This window comes from Stegostoma tigrinum, chromosome 24 (genome assembly GCF_030684315.1).
Source record: "Stegostoma tigrinum isolate sSteTig4 chromosome 24, sSteTig4.hap1, whole genome shotgun sequence".
Classification (NCBI taxonomy): domain Eukaryota; kingdom Metazoa; phylum Chordata; class Chondrichthyes; order Orectolobiformes; family Stegostomatidae; genus Stegostoma; species Stegostoma tigrinum.
In genome coordinates this window covers 17,770,427-17,790,818 of record NC_081377.1, presented here as the reverse complement: position 1 = coordinate 17,790,818, position 20,392 = coordinate 17,770,427, and the positions used below count along the sequence as shown (strand labels likewise).

Here is a 20,392-nt window from a genome sequence, read left to right as displayed (position 1 = left end):
AGAAATGTATAAATAAAACTAAGTTGCATGGTAAAATATAAAATAATAATATGATTCAAAGGGAAGCCAATTTACTAATTACGTCATTATGACTAATCAACAGGTTTTTGCACATCTGAGCAAAAATTCCCCAGAATAATGGCATGCTTCAATTTGTCAATCTGTTCCTTATTTTCATATCAACAACGACTTCTAGTGTACTAAGCCAGTTTCACTTCATTGATTTCACAACAGTATCATGTGAGTTCAGGGGAAATCAATCTAATTTAAAACAACTTGCAGTGCCCCTTAGACCTGTTAGTTTCTGTGGTCAGTCGATCAAGTCTTTTGCCACTCTTAAAACAAGACTTGTGTTATCCCAGGAGCTCTAGAGACATATTGGGAGATCATTTTGATTTTGCAATTGAAACTTCAGGAGAAGCCTGATCTCTGTAACTTACGGACAAAAATTGACCTGCAGAAGGTAATACTGATCGTTATGTTAATTTAAGCTTTGAACAATTTACAAGCACAATAATCAAGAATAGGAATATACTGTTAGTTTTAATGCACCTTTATCCTTACATATGTATGCCTCTCGCTCCGTAAACTATATCAACGTAAACTGGGCAGCATGAATTAAATCAGCACAAAATATTGCAGAGTTTTAAATGTAAATGTGCATGCATTTTCCAAAAACTTTAACATGAGATGAACCACAAACTTGGCAATGGCCCAACTTGGAACTGTGGAGTTTTCACTGATGACCTAGTGGCATTAGCGCTTGACTCTAAATCACGAAACTCAGCTAACAGTTTGGCAAGTCACAGTCTACGGTGTGTAACTGCATTTCTCCAAACAGTTTTGCCAGTTTTATCCCAACTCTGGGAAAATCAACTAGAAGCAGGAATGCATTGAGCCACCAGCCTGATACCTTCCCATCCGACTTTCCTCCTCATTTGACCTTGAACACCACCTCAGTGGGAACCGTAACATTATAGCAGCTCAGATACACAGGCACTAGTAAGCACATTCAAAGTTTTAGATGCACTTAATATACCAGTAAATTACAGTTGTACCAAATACCTATTAAATGGTATTGTATAGTTTTGTTTAAAAGTTATTACAAATCATTTTACTCACAGGTAGATCGTCAAATACCCAAAGTAAAAGCATTTTTTTGGGGCTAAGCTTATTTTCAGCTGTAATGTTAACATTTTACTAAATAACATCAAAGAATGCATTTTAATGGGAGGGGAAAAATGTTACTACCACATTGCCTGATTGAGCTGGTTCATGGAACAATTCATTACTTTGATTTTGCAAACTAATTTTAATGGAAACCATGCCTAACCTAAATAGCAGAATGTAAGCACACTTGGGCGATAACATTCAAAGTGGAAATGTATTAGTTAACTTAAAATGTACCAAATAGTCCTGTAGGAATACAATGCTGTTGTTACATGAATCAAACTAAAAATAGAGAGGTTTGTTGAGGAATGACTGCTTTTAAGGAGCACAAGGAGTGGCTGCTACTTTGCAAAATAAATGCATATTTTCCAATCAGCCAAGTACACTGAGACATTGTTAAGAAAAAGAAAACATACCATGCGATACATGGCTCCAGTTCTCTGATAATCTGTGAAATTTGGCCTCAGGAATGAAACATGCTCTTTGAAAATCAGTTCATCTTTTGGAACACATCAACAAAAAGGTATGAAAAGACACTTGTGGGTTGGAAACACAGAAGCCAGGTTCCAATTAGAACAAAGAAATGGCGAAAGTAACTTATCAACATATTTACTTGAAGTGCAACAGTCATGGGTGTGGCCAGAGAACAAGAACATAAGAAATAGAAACTAAAGTAGACCATAAACCATATGAAATAGGAACAGGAATAGGTCATTCATTCTCATGAGCCTGCTTCGCCATTCTATTGAATCGTGGCTGCTCTGACATTCTTCACAGCTATTTTCCTGTAATAATTAATTTCCCTTCTGATCAAGACACTACCTATCTCAGTCTTATATATACACAAGGACTTTGGCCCCACAGCTCTCTGTAGCAAGAAGTTCCAAAAAGACTGACAATCCCCTGAAAGAAGAAATTCCTCCTTATCTCAATCTAAAATTGGTGACTTTTTATTCTGGGACTATGCCCTCTGGTCCTAGACTCTCACATGAGAGGAATCATCCTCTCAGCATTTGCCTTGTTTAGTCCCTTAAAAATGCTAGGTAACAAAGTGCGAAGCTGGATGAACACAGCAGGCCCAACAGCATCTCAGGAGCAAAAAGCTGACGTTTCGGGCCTCGACCCTTCATCAGAGAGGGGGATGGGGAGAGGGCTCTGAAATAAATAGGGAGAGAGGGGGAGGCGGACCGAAGGTGGATAGAGGAGAAGATAGGTGGGGAGGGGAGAGGTCAGTCCAGGGAGGACAGACAGGTCAAGGAGGCGGGATAAGGTTGGTAGGTGGGAAATGGAGGTGTGGCTTGAGGTGGGAGGAGGGGATAGGTGAGAGGAAGAGCATGTTAGGGAGGCAGGGACGAGCTGGGCTGGTTTTGTGATGCAGTGGGGGGAGGGGACAAGCTGAGCTGGTTTTGGGATGCGGTGGGGGAAGGGGAGATTTTGAAGCTTGTGAAGTCCACATTGATACCATTGGGCTGCAGGGTTCCCAAGCGGAATATGAGTTGCTGTTCCTGCTCCTGCAACCTTCGGGTGGCATCATTGTGGCACTGCAGGAGGCCCATGATGGATATGTCATCTGAGGAATGGGAGGGGGTATTAAAATGGTTCGTGACTGGGAGGTGCAGTTGTTTATTGCGACCCGAGCGGAGGTGTTCTGCAAAGTGGTCCCCAAGCCTCCGCTTGGTTTCCCCAATGTCGAAGAAGCCACACCGGGTACAGTGGATACAGTATACTACATTGGCAGATGTGCAGGTGAACATCTGCTTAATATGGAAAGTCATCTTGGGGCCTGGGATAGGGGTGAGGGAGGAGGTGTGGGGGCAAGTGTAGCACTTCCTGCAGTTGCAGAGGAAGGTGCTGGGTGTGGTGGGGTTGGAGGGGAGTGTGGAGCGGGCAAGGGAGTCACGGACAGAGTGGTCTCTCCGGAAGGAGGACAAGGGTGGGGATGGAAAAACGTCTTGGGTGGTGGGGTCGGATTGTAGATGGCGGAAGTGTCGGAGGATGATGCGTTGTATCCAGAGGTTGGTGGGGTGGTATGTGAGGACGAGGGGGATTCTTTTAGGGCAGTTATTGTGAGGGCGGGGTGTGAGGGATGTGTTGCAGGAAATGCGGGAGACACAGTCAAGGGCGTTCTGGACCACTGCAGGGGGCAAGTTGTGGTCCTTGAAGAATGTGGACATCTAGGATGTGTGGGAGTGGAATGCCTCATCCTGGGAGAAGATGCGGCGGAGGCGAAGGAATTGGGAATAGAGGATGGAATTTTTGCAGGGGGCTGGGTGGGAGGATGTGTATTCTAGGACCAGCCCAGCTCATCCCCGCCTCCCTAACCTGTTCTTCCTCTCACCTATCCCCTCCTCCCACCTCAAGCCACACCTCCATTTCCCACCTACCAACCTCATCCCACCTCCTTGACCTGTCCGTCCTCCCTGGACTGACCTATTCCCTCTCCACCTATACTCTCCTCTCAACCTACCTTCTCCTCTATCCATCTTCGGTCCGCCTCCCCCTTGCTCCCTACTTATTTCAGAACCCTCTCACCATCCTCCTCTCTGATGAAGGGTCTAGGCCCGAAACGTCAGCTTTTGTGCTCCTGAGATATTGCTTGGCCTGCTGTGTTCATCCGGCTTCACACTTTGTTATCTTGGATTCTACGGCATCTGCAGTTCCCATCATCCCTTAAGAATGCTGTATGTTTCAATGAGATCACCTCTCATTCTTTGAAACCCCAATGAGTAGAGTCCCAACCTGTTTAGTCTTTGCTCATAAGACAATTCCTCCATATCAGAGATCATCAGAGTGAACCTTCTCTGAACTGCTTCCAATGATACAATATATTTCCTTAAATAAGGGGACCAAACTGGTCACAAAACTCCAAATCTGATCTCACCAGCACCTTATTCAGTTTCAGTAAGACTTGTACTCTTATACTTCAACTGTCTTGAAATAAGGACCAACATTCCGTTAGCATTCTCAATGACCTGCTGCACCCTGTGTGCTAGATTTTTGTGATTCATGTGCAAGTAACCCCAAGTCCCATTGTGTTGCGGCTTTCTGCAGGTTTTCTCCTTTTAAACAATGTTCTATCCTTTTATTCTCCCTTCTGAAATGAACAATTTCACATTTTACCACATTATACTGCATTTGACAAACCTTTGTCCACTTAGTTAGTCCATCAATATCCTGCTGTGAGCTGTATGTATCCTTCTCGCAACCTGCCTTTCCACCTATTTTTGAGCTCTGTAGCAAATTTGGCTACAACACATTGACTTCCTTCCTCAAAGTTGTTAGTGTATATTGTAAACAGTTGTGCTCCCAGCACTGATCACTTTGAAACCCCACTGGTCATAGGTCACCAACTTGAAAAAGAACTTCTTATTTCCATTTGCTGTTTCCAGGCTACTCGCCAATTCTCTAAACCAAAGAACTGCAGATGCTGGAAAAATTGCAAGAGAACCTCAACATATCTGATATCATCTGTGGAGAGAAGCAGAGTTAACGTTATGGGGCTAGCGACCCTGAGGAAAGGTTTGTTAACTCTGCTTGCTTTCCACAGATGCCACCAGACTTGCTGAATTTCTCCAGCAATTTCTGTTTTGGTAGCCAATTCTCTATCGATGCCAACATACTACCTCCAGCACTATGGACTATTATCTTGTCACTTAACCTTTTGTGCGGTACTTTGCCAAACATCTTCTGGGAGTCCAAATATAACACATCTTCTGGTTTCCCTCTGTCTACTCTGGTTGAGATTTCCTCAAAAAAATTAATAAATAATCAGACATGATTTCCCTTTCATGAATGCATGCTGACTCTGTATCATTAGGCTATGATTTTCCAAACCACCTGCTGTTATTTTCTTAATAATTGATTTTCTCCAATAGGTGTGAGGTTAATCAGTCTATTGTTTCCTGTTTTGAGTAAATGAGTCACATTAGCACATTTCCAGTTCTCTCGTGCTTCTCCAGAATCTCAAAACGTTTGGAAAAGTATAACCAATGCATCCACTATCTCTGTAGCTACCTCTTTTGGGATCCCAGGATGTAGGCCTTCAGGGCCAGGAGACTTCGCTGCTTTTAGCCCCATTAGATTATCTAATATTATCGCCTTAGTGATGGTAACGGTACTAGATTCCTCCCACGTACTCTTCTGTATCAATGGGAAATATCTTCCATGTAAGGACTGATGCAAAATACCTATTTGACTCACCTGCCATTTCTTTGTTCTCCAAAATTGTATCCCCAGATTTATTTCCTAAGGGGCCTTTGTTCATTTTCATCTCACTTTTCCTTTTTATACGTTTCTGGAATATTGAGTTCGTCATCTCGGCCACTTTGCAACAAATCATGTCTTCCTAATGGATATCAAGTCATATTCATTTGTTTTGATTTGTGCCATCAAATCCTCTAACTTGTTACAAATCTTAGTGCATTCAGATAATGAGTTTTTTTAATCATTAATATTCAATCCAGTTCTAATTTCTGCTGAACTGTTCTGCGTAAATTTGCTGTCACGCTTTTATTATTGTTCAATTCCTCAGTACCCTGCACCTCTGTGCTCTCATTTCTTTTTGATTCTTTAATCTTCCCTTCGATTAAACTCTTCTCAAAACTAATTAAAGTCCTTATCTACAAACCTAGTTATACAATTCACCAGGACACTGGTCCCAACAATGGTTCAAATGACACTAGCCCTAATAGAAAAGCATTCCTTGCTTTCATGTACTGTAATCTTCAGAATTAAATCAGGAGCCAAGCAACAGTGAAATGGATCAAATACCCGTCAATCACATGTTTTCCTGTATGTCCCATTTGGTTCTGATAGGTGGAAACAGGTTGAAGGAGTTCTCTCCCATTGGCTTTTCTATCCTGCCACTGCTGCCCTTGTCACACAAGTCCACTCTTCTCTTTAAGAAGCTGCTGCCTCAACTCTTTCACATTGTTTGAGAAGCAGCTGATCCACTCTTCCTCTCAATTTTTTACGGAGCAGCTGTCCCTGCTACATCTCTCACACTGTTCACAAGCATCCAGCCTCCTCTCTGTCAATCTTGAACAGGAAAGACTAGCTCAGTAGCATAGTATCATGATGAGTGGGAATAAGCGGAAAGGTAGTTTCTTAGGTTTATTGAACAATGTTAACATAGCAAAATGTCTTCAACAAATACCACCTGTATTTGGATTATCATTTGAGAGATTGTTATCAATTAATAGTTGAGTGACTTTAAATGCTGCTTGTACTTAAATGTAGTCCATTTTTCAGTGTCTAAGTGTATTTTACTACTCTATCTGATTTCACATCCAAGAATGCTCTTTTACATTGTCTGCACGGTGTACCTCCTGGTGGTAAAAGATAGTGCAGGCCAGGCCATTATATGCACAGATTTGCCAATGGATGAGGCATAGGACAGCATCTAAATGAAAGAAGCTGTGTCATTCCCCTCCCATCTGAACTCCGTACAGCAGAGAATTTGTCATCGAGTCAGCATTCCATTCAGTATTTAATATCGCCTTCCAGGAAAGATGAGATTCCCCATTATTAGTTGTACGTTCTGCTAAAAAAAAAGTTATTCAGCTTCTATCCAGGTTCAGATTTTTCTTTCTGTTTTCTCTTTGCCATGGATCCACTGTAGCCACTCAGTACTTTGTTTTCCAGTATGCATCATCCCCATAAGAGTTCATCTTTCCCCCCCCCACCACATATGCACAGTCCCTGGGACACTGAATCTCCTCCCACCATTTTGACAATAAACAAATATGGATTATGCTGCTGGTAGTCACTATGTGGGGCTACCATAAATTACAACTGATATCCCTTACATTTTCTGGTTAATGCTTACACCTTAATCAACATCACTAGAACAGATTACATGGTCATTATTTCATTGGTATTTGTTTTTCATTGCTGTGTGCAAATTGGCTGCTTTACAATAATGATTAAAACTTAAAAGTATATCATTATTTGTAAGATGCATTGGGGCAGACCAAGGGAAACGTCCTATACATCCTTTTGTTCCTTGCTATGGACTGACAAACATGGAACATGGTCAGAAATATGAACTAACTATGGCAAGATAATGGATTTTGAATGTAGCCATAGAAAGGTCACTGATTGCTTTTGCATACTGTCTTTTGAAATCAAAGAGCCAGTTGCATTTGGAATACCCTTAGTTTCTCCCAATTATTAGGCACAATTGCAATTGAGTGTTTTCTTATGCATTTGCATCCATGGATTGATAAGCAAAACAATCTATCTGTGTTCACGTCAAAGCTCAAGAAACCAAAAGAAATGCAAATAAACATAGCTGTATTTGGTTCAAAAACTCTCATTTTGTGCACTAACTGTGATCAATCACAAGTATAATTAGAATTTTCCTGTGGCATGCATCATAGTGAAATGAGTGAGGTTTACTGTTTACCAGCTCAATTAGTGTGCTATTAAATGCATTCCTCTATTTCTGCAGGTGACGGAATTTCATTACAATCTCAACTGGACACTAGCATTTGGGCTGTGGAGAAAAACGAAAATGCATTTTCTGACTTTACTAATACTCATTTGCTCTTTCTCCACTGGTGAGATATTAAAATCAATTGTTTTACAAAATAGACAAATAAGATAACCAATTCCTATTCTGTTCGTTTGCAAGAAATATTTCTATTAAATTTTAAATTTGTTCTTAGGATGAAGGAAACACAACCACAAACAAAGATGATTTGGGACCTTCACTTTGAACAAATGGCGTTTTTTGCGTGACTTCTCCACAATTACAATAAGTAGGAATTTCTAGGATATTAACAAAGTAGTTATGAATAAAGAATAGCAAGTCATGTCCAAGTAAGGATGATGATAACGAACTTGCAGTTGAATGCACTTCAATCATGTTTTCAAATTTTCTTGTTTTTAGAGATGACAGCAGGGAGCTGGCATCAAGTTAGTGGTTTGCAAGTTGATGCAGTGCATTCTATGCATAAAACTGCATTCAAGGTCTGCTGGTATTGTGCTATGTGTGCTATGTCCCCAGTAGGGACAGATAACTTTTATAATGAGATGTACATCTCTCAGCAACTGATGGAAAGAATCGCACAAGAGGATTTTGAGTTGTAAAGCTTTACTGTAACAAACAAACTAGAATCAGCATAATTAAACATTAGCTTGTAGACAACTAATTCTCTAAACTATAATAAAGGTATTTTCCCAAACTGATTAACACAAGCAAAACTCTGGTGTCACATTTTTTCATTACACCAACAGTGAACTCACTGGACTAGTATTCAAGACGCCCAGGCTAATGTCCTGCAGACATGAGGTTCAAATTCGACCATGGCATGGCTCAGATATAGAGCCAGTATCAGTGATGGTAGCTATTGTCAGCTACCATCAACTGTAATAAAAACCAATCTGGCTCACAAATGTCCTTCAGTGAAGGAAATCTGCCAGCCTTACCCAGTCTGGTTTACATGTGATTGCAAAAATACAGTACCATGGTTGATTCTTGACTTGCCCCTGTGTTGGCCTAACAAGCTATTCAACTCAAGGGTAATTAGGGATGGGCAACAAATTCAAACTTTAATTGTCAATTGCATTTATTAATCATACTATTAAGTATATCTTTCAAAACATGTGAAAGAATAAAACAAAAATCAAATACTCTTAGCAGATGTGTACAATTGTAGATGATGTCCCAAAAATTCCCTGGCCATTCCAGAAACTCTCTTTTCTTGACCATGAAGCTTTGAAAATTCCTTCACTCAAACTCCTGAGTAACATCAAACTGACCTCCAGCAGAAAGGGAGAATCTGCTGACTGTTTTAAATCTTTAGCAGTTCTGCCTCTTCAAGTATTAAAATCCATTCTCACAATTATTCTGCTTGGTAGTTAACACAGAAATAAAAAAAACCTCTTTCTCACTTCTCAGCCTAACAGCAGTTGTCTCCAATCTTTGTCTCCTCCAGGTCCTTAGGACTTCTGAGAGTCAATATCTCACTATGCCTCCTTTCGTCATAAATTTACAGAATATTGAATGGCCTGTACAGAGTGGATGTTGAGAAGATGCTTCCATTGGTAGGAGAGACTAGGATCCGAGGGCAAGCCTTAGAGTAAAGAGAAGACCTTTTAGAATGGAGATAAGGAGAAACTTCTTCAGCCAGAGAGTGGTGAATCTATGGAATTCACTGCCATAGAAGGCTGTGGAGGCCAGGTCATTGAGTACATTTAAGATTGAGATAAATAGGCTCTTGATTATCAAGGGAATCAAGGGTTAAGGGGAGAAAGCAGGAGAATGGGGTTGAGGAACTTATCAGCCATGATTGAATGGCGGAGCAGACTCAATGGGCCAAATGGCCTAGTTTCTGCTCTTATGTCTTATGGTCTATGGTCTTTAAGTGAGAAAGCTAGCATTCCAGTTTTCATAGGTTCTGTCCTGGCACAGCTGTTTCATGTTAACTCAAATCACCTAGGCCTGTTTTCGGGAAGATTCAAATATATTTCACCATCTCAATTCCAAGTCATTCCTAACTACCTTAAATTGAAGTAGAAAATTTAAAACATCACTTCCCTAAAAGTCACACCTTATGACACATAGATGTTGATGTGGCAGGAATACCAATTAAATACTCGGCTTTGCCCTGAATCAAATTAAAATTAAATTCTATTTGGTACTTCTCTGCTTTTTCACAGAGTGAAGTGTTATATGATTATGTGGAAAAGCAATCTCTGTCTGAGGGTCCTTTCAAAGGGAAAGTTATCAGGACTCAGCCTTGATAATGATTTCTCTTCCCACAAAACTTGTCATTTTGTTTAATTCCAATCCCTTGAACTCAACCTTCACACAATTGTCAGAAGGGAAGATTTGCTAGCAATTTGCTTATGATCTTTATATTGAACATCTCACTCTACTCTATCTCGGGAGGGAAAATTTCTTTATCTTCTACTTTTGGCACTTTCCATTGTCATGAACCAAAACTGGAAGCTTGGTATTTGTGGAGAACTATGTTTAGAACTCCAAGATTCAAGACAATAATGAATCAACCCATTTTCATTCCACCTTTAAGTCCCTTATTTTGGTAGCTAATCTCTTGCAAACATTGAGACTGTCGTGGTCAAAGTTATCAGCTACAACCTTGTTGAGTGCAGCCATTTTGTGTTACTCTAGCTTGTTTTCCTTGACTATCCAACATTTAACATGCTCAAGTATTTCACATTTTACTGCCTTTCATGATGATCTTGTACATGTTTGGCGTAATGCAATTTGTACTGTAACTCAGTATGCTGTAAAATATGTGTCATGCGAGGAATAGAGAGTTTTAAGGGTTTGCTACATTTCACTGTTCCAGAATGTTAGTTACATGTAATTCTGCCTAGAAATAGAGACAAACCCTGTTGTAAGGGTTGAGATATGTCACACAGGACAGTTTATCAATGAGTGAGATAGATTCAGGAATAATAGGCATCGAGATCAGAAGGGAGAATATGTGTTTGTGTGTGTGTGAGAGAGAGTGAGCAGACTATACCCTAAGCAGGGCTGCAGTTAGCTATGCTCCTAAAAACAACTGAGCCACACAGATTTTGTGTTCAAGGAAGTGCCAGAGCAATGAAATAGTTCAGTGTGTTGAGGGCTCAGGGAAGTTCTAAGAGCTGTGAAGGTCTTGAAAGAGACTAATGCATAATGAATAGTTCAGTGCAGTAGAGAATGAGGGCTGAAAGCCTACAAGTCTGTATTTGTTTGGTGCAACTGAACAAGATTAGGACTCAGGAACATTCAGGGGCACTACTGGCTCGCTGAAGATCATTGTTTGTTAAAATCTGGAATTGTGCTATCGAGTAAATTCTTGGTGCATCGTTTCCACAAGTCCAGAGCGACACAGTCCCAGGAAATCGAGATGGATTTAGCAGAACATAAGTTGATTTTGAGGCAGTCTGCAACAGAATCGCTTTTGATGGAGTTTCAAGGCCAAGATATTGAAACTAGAGAAATATAAGCCCATGGGAAGTTTAATTCAGATTTGGGCATTCACAACGTCACTAACATCTCAGAAGATTGCTGAGAAATCATGGGGTCAGTTGGAACGCTTTTGCTATTTAATGTGTTCTGTGGGTATTCAACATTGCTTATTTGCCTCAGGATGCTAGAATATAAGTCATGCTACTCTATTACAATCTAAACTCTTTTTTTGACATTATCTTTGCCTGTTTGTTTAAGGTTAATTTGTAATGAAATAGCTATTCTTTATTAATCAGAGAAACCTGGCAGTATTGTTCTAATACTTAAGAAGATACAGTCAAAACTTATATTTGAGTTTATTATGACCACTGGAGGATTGGGACTAGAAAAGGAATTGGAGTATCCCTCCAACTTCGGTTGTAACAATCTCCTCTAGAGGTCCATCTCTGTGAAATCCCCCTTGATTGGTTTCACTCCTAAGTGTCCCTTCCTTGCCTTGGTTTCGAGACTATCTCCATTCATTACTTTTTCCTTACCTTCACATTTATTATATCTTCAGGTAGAAAATTAACTTAAATATTTATGTTAATAACTCAGCTTTATTTTTTCACCAACACTCCTGATTCCATTAAAATCACACTGCAATCTGATTGCTTACCTTGAATCAATTTGATTGATGAAGAGGTTTTACCATCATTAAACTGCTGAGACTGCATTCATTCTTTGCACCTCCTAATTGAAACTGAGGTGACGGAGTTCTTAAAAAACATAGTGGTGGATAAATCTTTGGGACTTGATCAAGTGTATCCCAGGACATTGTCGGAAGCTAGGGAAGAAACTACAGGGCCTCTGGCAGGGATACTTGTTCGAGTTGCAGGTTGCCAGATGTCCATCTCCTCATCCCTCCAAGGGAAAGAATTTTCCTGAGGCAGGAAAAGACAGCGAAAGCTTCTGTGGCTATGTGAAGATATCCATATCCCGAACCCAAGTGTGTGACACTCGTCAACCCCACTTTCAACAATCACATGAACCAGGGACCAGTAAAAGAGGAGGGAAATCTACCATAACTATACAAGGTGCAAGTGAGACCACATCTGGAATACTGTGAGCAGTTTTCATCCCTTTATTTAGGGAAAGATATTGTGTCATTGGAGGCAGTTCAGAGAAGCTTCACTAGATGAAGAGATGGAAGTTTTGTTTGAAGAGCAAAAATTAAACAGGTTGGGACTCTACTCACTGGAGTTTAGAAGACGTTTCAAAGACAGGTAAATGTTAGGAAAGGTTTGGAGTGCTGTACAGGAAAGGGTTAGAGGTCTATCAGCCGAACACAGGCATTTATGATTAGCTTAGTTTGGGAAACTTAGTCGGCATGGATGAGTTAGACCAAACAGTCTGTTTTTGTGCTGTATGATTCTATGACTCTATCCACAACACTAGTGAGGTGCTGAAAAGCTGCAGTGTGACTAATGTTGTACTGAGACTTAAGAAAGGCTGTAAGGGGAAGCCTGGGAACTACAGACCAAAGAGTCTGACATCAGTGGTCGGTAAGGAAGTTGTTACAGCAGATTCAGAGAGATAGGATTTACATGCATTTGGAGAGGCAAGGACAGGTTAGGCATAGTAGCAAGTCTTTTTGTGTTAGAAATTGTGTCTCACAAACTTGATTTGATTTTTTTGAGGATGTGACCAAAAAGATAGATGAGGGCAGAATGGTAGACGTTGTCTATATGGACTTTAGTAAAGCCTTTGACAAGGTTCTGTATGGTACACTGGTTAGTAGAGTTAGATCACACAGGATTCGGGGAGAGCTTGCTAGTTGTCTTGATGGTAGGAGACAGAGCGTCGTGGTGGTAGATTTTTTTTTACAGGAGGCCTGTGACCAGTGGTGTTCCGCAGGGACTGTTGCTGGGTCAACGATTGATTAGCATCTATATAAACGATTTGGATGAGAGTTTATAAGGCATGGTCATTAAGTTTGCAGATGAAATCAAATGTGATGGTATAGGAGATAGTGAAGAAGGTCTCAGATTACAAAGGGATCTTGATCAATAGGGCCAATAGGCTGTGGAGTGGCAAATGGAGTTCAATTTGGATAAAAGAGAGGTAAAACAAAGAGCAGGGCTTATACAATTAATAAGGCTCTGGGTAGTGTTGTAGAACAGAGCAATCTCGGGGGTCAGGTACATGGTTCTTTGAAAGTTGCGTCATAGGTTGACTTGCCTTTGTTGCTGATGCCTTTGAGTGTTGGAGTTTGGATATCACCTTGAGGTTGTACAGGACATTAGTGAGGCCACTTTTGGAGTACTGTGCACAGTTCTGGTCACCCTTCTACGGGATGGATATTATTAAATTCGACAATGTTCAAAAAAGATATACAAGGACGTTGCCAGGACTGGAGGGCTCGAGTTAGCCGACGAGGCTAGATATGCTGGGACATTTTCACTGGAGCATAGGAGGCTGAGGCATGACCTTATAGATGTTTGTAAAATCATGAGGGGCATAGATAAGGTGAATAGCAAGGGTCTTTTCCCTAGGGTAGAGGAGTTCAAAACTAGAGGGCATATTTTTAAGGTAAGAGGAGAAAGATTTAAAAGGCACCTGAAGGGCAAATTTTTCTCACAGATGGTGGTTCCTATGTAGAATGAAATGCCTGGGGAAGTGGTAGATGCAAGTTACAACACTTAAATGACATTTGGACAGGTACATGAATAGGAAAGGTTTAGAGGGATATGGGCCAAGCGCAGGCAAATGGGACCAGTTTAGTTTGGGAAACTTGGTTAGCATGGACAAGTTGGACTGAAGAGTCTGTTTCCATACTGTGTGACTCACTGACTCTATAATTCTGAATTGAATTCAATACTATTTTCTCAGCTGCTCCTGCAATCTCATTAATGCACAAATTCAGTGTCCTATGTGAGCCTATTCTGACTTTGAAGACTACTTTCTGCTGCAAGATGAACTATTTCACCTTTGCATAATTGCTGCCTATGCCTTTATCTCATCCTTCTTGTCACTGGAAATTGCCATCAATGCTTTTGGCAATTTCAGGCTTATGGGCCAACCTTTCCCTACTGGAACTTTAATTTCCTTCTGACATAAGCTTCAAATTGTCAAAATCCCCTCTACCTGCACTGTATCCTGTGTTAAATGCTTTTACACTTTCACATTTGTGCTTATTATCTTCCCATGCTCCAGCCAAATCAAAATCCTTGCTTTTGTGTTTAAATCACGGTTGCCCATTCCTACTTTCTAAACAGTTTGAATCTTACATACTGATGCACTTTTCTCCATGTCTCACTGCATTGGGTGATGGAACCATCAACCCTACAAATTTTCTGCCTAATGCCATTTATGTTTCTACGTAATTCTTTCCTTCAAAAGTCTTCTTCAAACATTTCTTTTCTGACCATGCCTTCAGTTATCTCCTATAGCTCTTCTACTATCACTCCCTAGGATCAGTTTCAGTCTGTGAAGGTTTGTCTAATGTTTTATATCCTAAAAACACTTTATAAAGACAGGTTCTTTTTGCCAACACTCCGGGTCTGATGCAAATTACTTACTATATGCGACTATCGATTTATAAAGTAAATTAGTTACTATGATTAGATTCCCTACAGTGTGGAAACAGGCCCTTTGGCCCAAGTCCACACTGCCCCTTGCAGCGTCCCACCCAGACCCATCCCCCTTTAACCCACACACACCCCTGAACACTATGGGCAATTTAGCATGGTCAATCCACCTAGTCAGCACATCTTTGGACTGTGGGAAGAAACCGGAGCACCTGGAGACACGGGGAGAATGTGCAAACTCCACACAGACAGTTACCCGAAGGAAAATAAGTTAATCACATATTATCACAATTGCATACACCTCTCAATTTTCCATTATGTGGTGGCACTACATGATAATAATGTGATTTTATGATTTGAACATCTTTTAATTTACAGTGGATGCCTCAAGATACTTTAAACTCGCATTGATCAGTTTAGGAGCAGGTAAGAAACTGATTCGTTCATATATGTTTATTTAACCACACATTCACAATTACTGGTTTATTTTGTTCCTTGTTTTCCTGTTATCCATTATTCCAGCATCACGGCACACAGTATTGCCTGGCTGACAAGGTGACTCACTATTGGATGTCTGCAATGACAGGTTTGAACCATCTAGTAGGAAGTATAAGTATATAAATAAGTATAAGCCATGAATGAATGTAAAGCTTCCCAAATGGCATTAATAAATGACAACAACTAATATGCTGAAAATCACGAACTCAATGTTATTATTGAGACTTGTAGAAGATACTTATTCTCATGTTTAAAACAAGAGCTAGTTCGTATACATGAGACTATGCATATTTTGAACCAGGGAATAGTCTCAAGCAGAACGTAACATGAACTAGCATGCCTTGTATATCTTAGGCTTGTATAGTATCACTGGATTATACGTAGATTTCTATCCCTTCAGATGACTAATAATAATGCCATGACAAGTAATTGTGTAAGAAGTTATGACTATCAAACAAGTATATTTATGGATTGTCATTTACAACTGTAGGCAGGACTATGAGTGATCTAGATCAGTTGAAATATCATGACTCTTGAAATTATGTCTATTAGGCTAAAAAAAATTAAATCAGACTAAGTATGTAATAGGCTTTTGACCCAAAAACTATTTCATTCCCACTTGACAAGTTTAGCTAATTATTGTAAATTAGGCATTATTTATCTAAATTAGGCATTAGATTTGAACAGCCAACAGCCAACTCATTAATACTCATAAGACATACAAATGGTGCTGTCTGAAAATGCTTTCTATATCCAGGTTACCCTTCTTAGATTATATTGCAGTTAAAGAGTCAAATAATGTACTTCATTTGTTTCTAGCATCACTAATAATCAAAACTATAGTTTAGTTGACTTTATTCTGAAGCTAATGACGTTAGGTGAATTCTGAAATTCGGAAATAACATTTTACATACGCTTAGTGTATAGATATGTAATTTAATGAATGCTTTAATAAATATAAAGGATATTGAAAAGCAATAGAAATGGAAATTTAAAATGCTATGCAGATGTGGTTTTCAAACTGGAACCCATAAACACTATTAAAATGAATTATTTGCTTTTAAAATTAGAATATTACTTGCTTTGGAGAGTGAATCCGCACTGAGAACAACTATGTGACCAATTATGAAGAAAATATAAGGTGGAAAGAAGCAAATTTGGACAGGTCAAATAGTTGTTCATTTCTGTGCTGTAAATGCTCTCTGATTCCATGATAAGAGAGAAATTGAGAAACAGCGTATAGAGAAACAACCACAGAGGAAAACTCTCCATTTTGGTTGCACTGTTTCCAATTCACTGTGGCAACTGAGTTTTCACTAAACTAAGCACAGGAATTGAACGTCCTGCTTTAAATAAAATTCTGCCTCAAGCAAAGAACAAAACTGAGGTTTAAGAGGCTGAAAATCTACTTTTCAATTAGTGGCAGAACTACAATATTAATTTTCAGATTGCTCACTCCAATTCATCACCATCACTGGTATTTCATGTATCTAACATCTCTACCATGATGATGCTCATGCTAGGATTGGCTCTAGGAAATCAAGATCAAATTTAATGTTTCAATAAGCATTACTCCAGTAAACAAATGTTCAATGTGTTATCCAGTGGCTGACAGAGTTCTCATTTGACACTTTCCTCTTGTTCATCTTTAAATGTTCTAAATGACTGTTTATTTTTAATCAACTATTTTAAAACTCTTAACACAGAAGTGCATGGTCATAGCTTTCATATTTCACAACGTTATACTAACTCTAGCTGTATTCATTTATTGCAATAATGAGTTTAGTCACTTGGCTAGGATGAAAGTGGTTCACTATTAGATTTTTCTTAGATAAATTGTTTGCAGATATCAAATTCTATAGATGCCAACAGCACAGGAAATGGCCCTGCTTTTGTGCTGACATAACTGGGCTCTGCTTTCTGAGTTTCAAATTATGAATAACCCTGTAAACTACCGTGAAAAATAAACAATAAACTGCGATTAATGTGCACTGTTTCCTCTTCACATAATACAGTCTATTTTTGTAACCTGGTACAAGAGTTTTTTTTTTAAGTTTAAGATCTATGCTGTACAAATGATGACCATTCCCTTTGGCAATGAAGAGCTAAAACAGCTTATTTGCTTCAAAGTTCTCCTTTCTGTTGCCTGTCTCTGAAATAATCCCGTAAAGTGTCTTGACATTCTAGGATCATGTTAGAATGATTCCCATTTCCAATTCACAATACTATCTAAGATAGGATATATCGTTAGAGTAGGTCTAATCACAAGAAATTTATGAAGTAATTATATGGGATTGAATTGCTATCACACATAAAATTGCACCCCAGCAAAGATCATTACCTTCAAGAGAGGAGGAAGGGCTTCTGCTATATCTGATATATAACTACTATCACCAAATAATTATGACAAAGCTTCGAATTAAATTGAATATTCTCATTTCCAGCTTCTGCTATTTCTGCTGCTCAGAGTTTTATTGCTGCTCTTGGATTCTCAGCCTCTGGAATAACAGTAGGTTCTTGGGCAGCAAAATTGGAATCAATCGTCTCAAGTCTCAATGGAGGAACAGTACCATCTGAAAGTTTTGTGATCGCACTTCGGTCCATTGGTAAAGTCTCTTCACCTTTTGCCATCTTCCTATTCTGCCTACTATAGCCATGCCTTGTTGAGAGTGTGTTACCCCACAGGTCTACAATTAATAATATGGGGAAGAATTGTTTTAATTCCTGCAGTGCAATACATAATGTGTAATGAGGCAAGCCACAGTGGGAATGAATGGACAAAATTACTTAGTCTTCTTTTCTTTTGACAGATAATGCCTTAAGGCTGGCAGAGCTTAGTCTGTAAATTGTCCATTGAAATTAAATATTGAATTTGGAACTGATATTTTGGAACTCAACACTCTAGCATTATAATAAAACAAAGAACTACAGTTGCCAGAAATCTGAAACAAAAACAAAAATAACTGGAGGAAGTCATCAGGTCTGGCAGCAGTTGTGGAAAGAAAGCAGAGTCAATGTTTCCAGTCCAGTGACCCTTCTTCAGAACTCTAGCATTTAACCAGTACGGACCCTGTGGTAATACATCATAAAGGAGTGATTGCCCTTATTTAGAATTCATGCTGCTCAAAATTGATGTTGCAATGTTACAAAATTGTAAAAGTTAGTGAGCTTAAATCTAATGGCAATGACTTAAATTATCCATGGGAAGATGAGTGAGTTAGAAGCCAGACAGCACTGTGGGAACTCTCCATGTTTCAAAGAGTACACATAGAATTTTAAAGTACAGAAAGAGGCCATTCAACTAATTGTATCTATTTTGACTCCTAAATTAGCTACCCAACTAGCCCCATTCTTCAGCCCTATCTCTGCAGCCTTCTAAATTCATCACTTTTTAATATATATCCTGCTGTCTTTTGAAACCACGTATGGAATCTGTGTCTACCACTTGCCCAGGCAGCATATTCCATGATTTACTTGGAGTGCACATTATAGTGTTATTAAACTAACGAGCAAAGTTATGTGTATGGATGAAGCTACACAAAACTTATGAACCCTTAGGTTCATTTTAACAACCCGCGACTGACAAAAATGAGGTGTGGGAGAAGTGAATATCAACTAACTTCTCTGATCAAACCTGCAATTGATCCTCACAAACATTGTCGGTTGAATGTCCAAGTAGAGGTAGGTGGCCCAGGGGCTTTGATGGGGGCCAGGATTGAATGGGAGGGCTCAGTGGGGGAGCAGGGGGATTGACAAGGAAGACACAGTCAGAGCCAAAAAGTTGCGACCCAGTGATATAGAGTCATAGAAATGTACAGCACAAAAACAGACAATTAAGTCCAACTCATCCATGCCGACCAGATATTCTACAATAATCAAGTCCCATTTGTCAGCATTTGGCCCATATCCCTCTAAACTCTCCCTATTTACATACCCATCCAGATGCCTGTTACATGTTGTGATTGTACTAGCCTCCACCACCTTCTCTGGCAGTTGCTTCAATATATGCACCAGCCTCTGTGTGAAAAGAGGCCCTTTTGGGTCCCTTTAAAATCTTTCCCCTCTCACCTTAAACCCATGGCCTCTAATTTTGGACTCCCCTACTCTGGGGAAAAGACCTTGACTATTCACCCTATCCATGCCACTCATGATTTTATATACTTCTATAAAGCCATCCCTTAGCCTCCAATGCTCCAGAGATAATAGCCCCAGCCTATTCAGTCTCACCCTATAACTCAAACCCTCCAACTCTGGCAACATCCTTGTAAATCTTTTCTGAAATCTTTCAAATTTCAAAACATCTTTTGTATAATCAAGGAGACTAGAATTGAATGTAGTATTCCAAAAGTGGCCTAATCTCTATACAGCTGCATCTTGGCCTCCCAACTCCTACACTGAATGCACTGACCAATAAAGGTTTCTTCAATGTTCTTTCATAAGAGACGATATTCATATACTCTGTTTCTCATTTGTTTCCCTGAAAGGTACTGCAGGATTTGCTTTCTCTAACCATGGTCTTGTTGGGAGTCGTGGGTGCCCTCATTTCCATCATTATTGGTATTAAACTTGGTATTTTCTGAAAGGGTGCAAGTTGTTAACACTGTTTGCAGAAATAAATTATTACCTTTTATCTACCTACAGTGCTTTGGGAGTATCTTTTAGTTCTTTTAGCCTAGACAGAAGCTAAGCAAAGCAAACCTGATTAAATTCACTATTTTTGCTTTCAGAATACCCACCCACAAAAGCTTGGTATGTCACTCATTTTTGACAGTGACTCCTTTGATCTCTCTGCAAGTTCACAATGTGGCTAGAAATGAAACCAGTCTGTACATTGCATGGTTTCTGCTGCTGCTCTATAAGTATCATCTTTGTCAACAGCCCACTGAGTTCAGCATCCTCATTAAGGTGAACAAAGCTTGGCATATTTTCCAACCATCACACAGGTTCTTTTTACTCGCCCGTGATGTGTCAGACACTAAGTGAAAACTCAACTATCTTCTTTATCAGTCCCATCTAATTGTTAAATGTGATGTATTGGCTCATGGAGATTGCCACCTGCAATGGAATATCCAGTTTGGCAAACAAATGCATGCATAATGGCCCTCATCAATGGCTTGCATACTATGAAGGCAATCAAGTGCTCCCCTGCTCAAGATGAAATGGGAATATGGGTGAGCCTTTAAAGGATGATTGTGATGGAGCCATGGAATGCAGTCTCCGTTCAAAG

The 20,392-nt window shown here is 39.6% G+C and overlaps 1 protein-coding gene across 2 annotated transcripts; it reads left to right on the top strand.

Moving 5' to 3' along the window:
* Positions 1 to 312: 312 nt before the first annotated feature.
* On the top strand, positions 313 to 19,794 carry LOC125464908 (interferon alpha-inducible protein 6-like). Of its 2 annotated transcripts, XM_048557788.1 has the most exons (5): positions 313 to 463; positions 7,622 to 7,730; positions 15,046 to 15,093; positions 17,610 to 17,771; positions 19,650 to 19,794. In XM_048557788.1, exons 2-5 carry the CDS (start codon positions 7,685 to 7,687, stop codon positions 19,727 to 19,729), a joined length of 336 nt encoding a protein of 111 aa, XP_048413745.1. In that variant the 5' UTR covers positions 313 to 463; positions 7,622 to 7,684; the 3' UTR covers positions 19,730 to 19,794. The 2 variants fall into 2 exon arrangements, 1 of the variants encoding a protein (XP_048413745.1); XR_009447168.1 differs by lacking the exons at positions 17,610 to 17,771; positions 19,650 to 19,794 and adding an exon at positions 15,190 to 16,004.
* Positions 19,795 to 20,392: the final 598 nt, after the last annotated feature.

Excerpts from the sequence above, each read along its gene's own strand:
- LOC125464908 (XM_048557788.1), top strand. The coding sequence starts at position 7,685 with ATGCATTTTCTGACTTTACTAATACTCATTTGCTCTTTCTCCACTG. Across the intron at positions 7,731-15,045 it reads CATTTGCTCTTTCTCCACTG|TGGATGCCTCAAGATACTTT; the intron begins GTGAGATATTAA and ends TTTAATTTACAG. Across the intron at positions 15,094-17,609 it reads ATTGATCAGTTTAGGAGCAG|CTTCTGCTATTTCTGCTGCT; the intron begins GTAAGAAACTGA and ends TCTCATTTCCAG.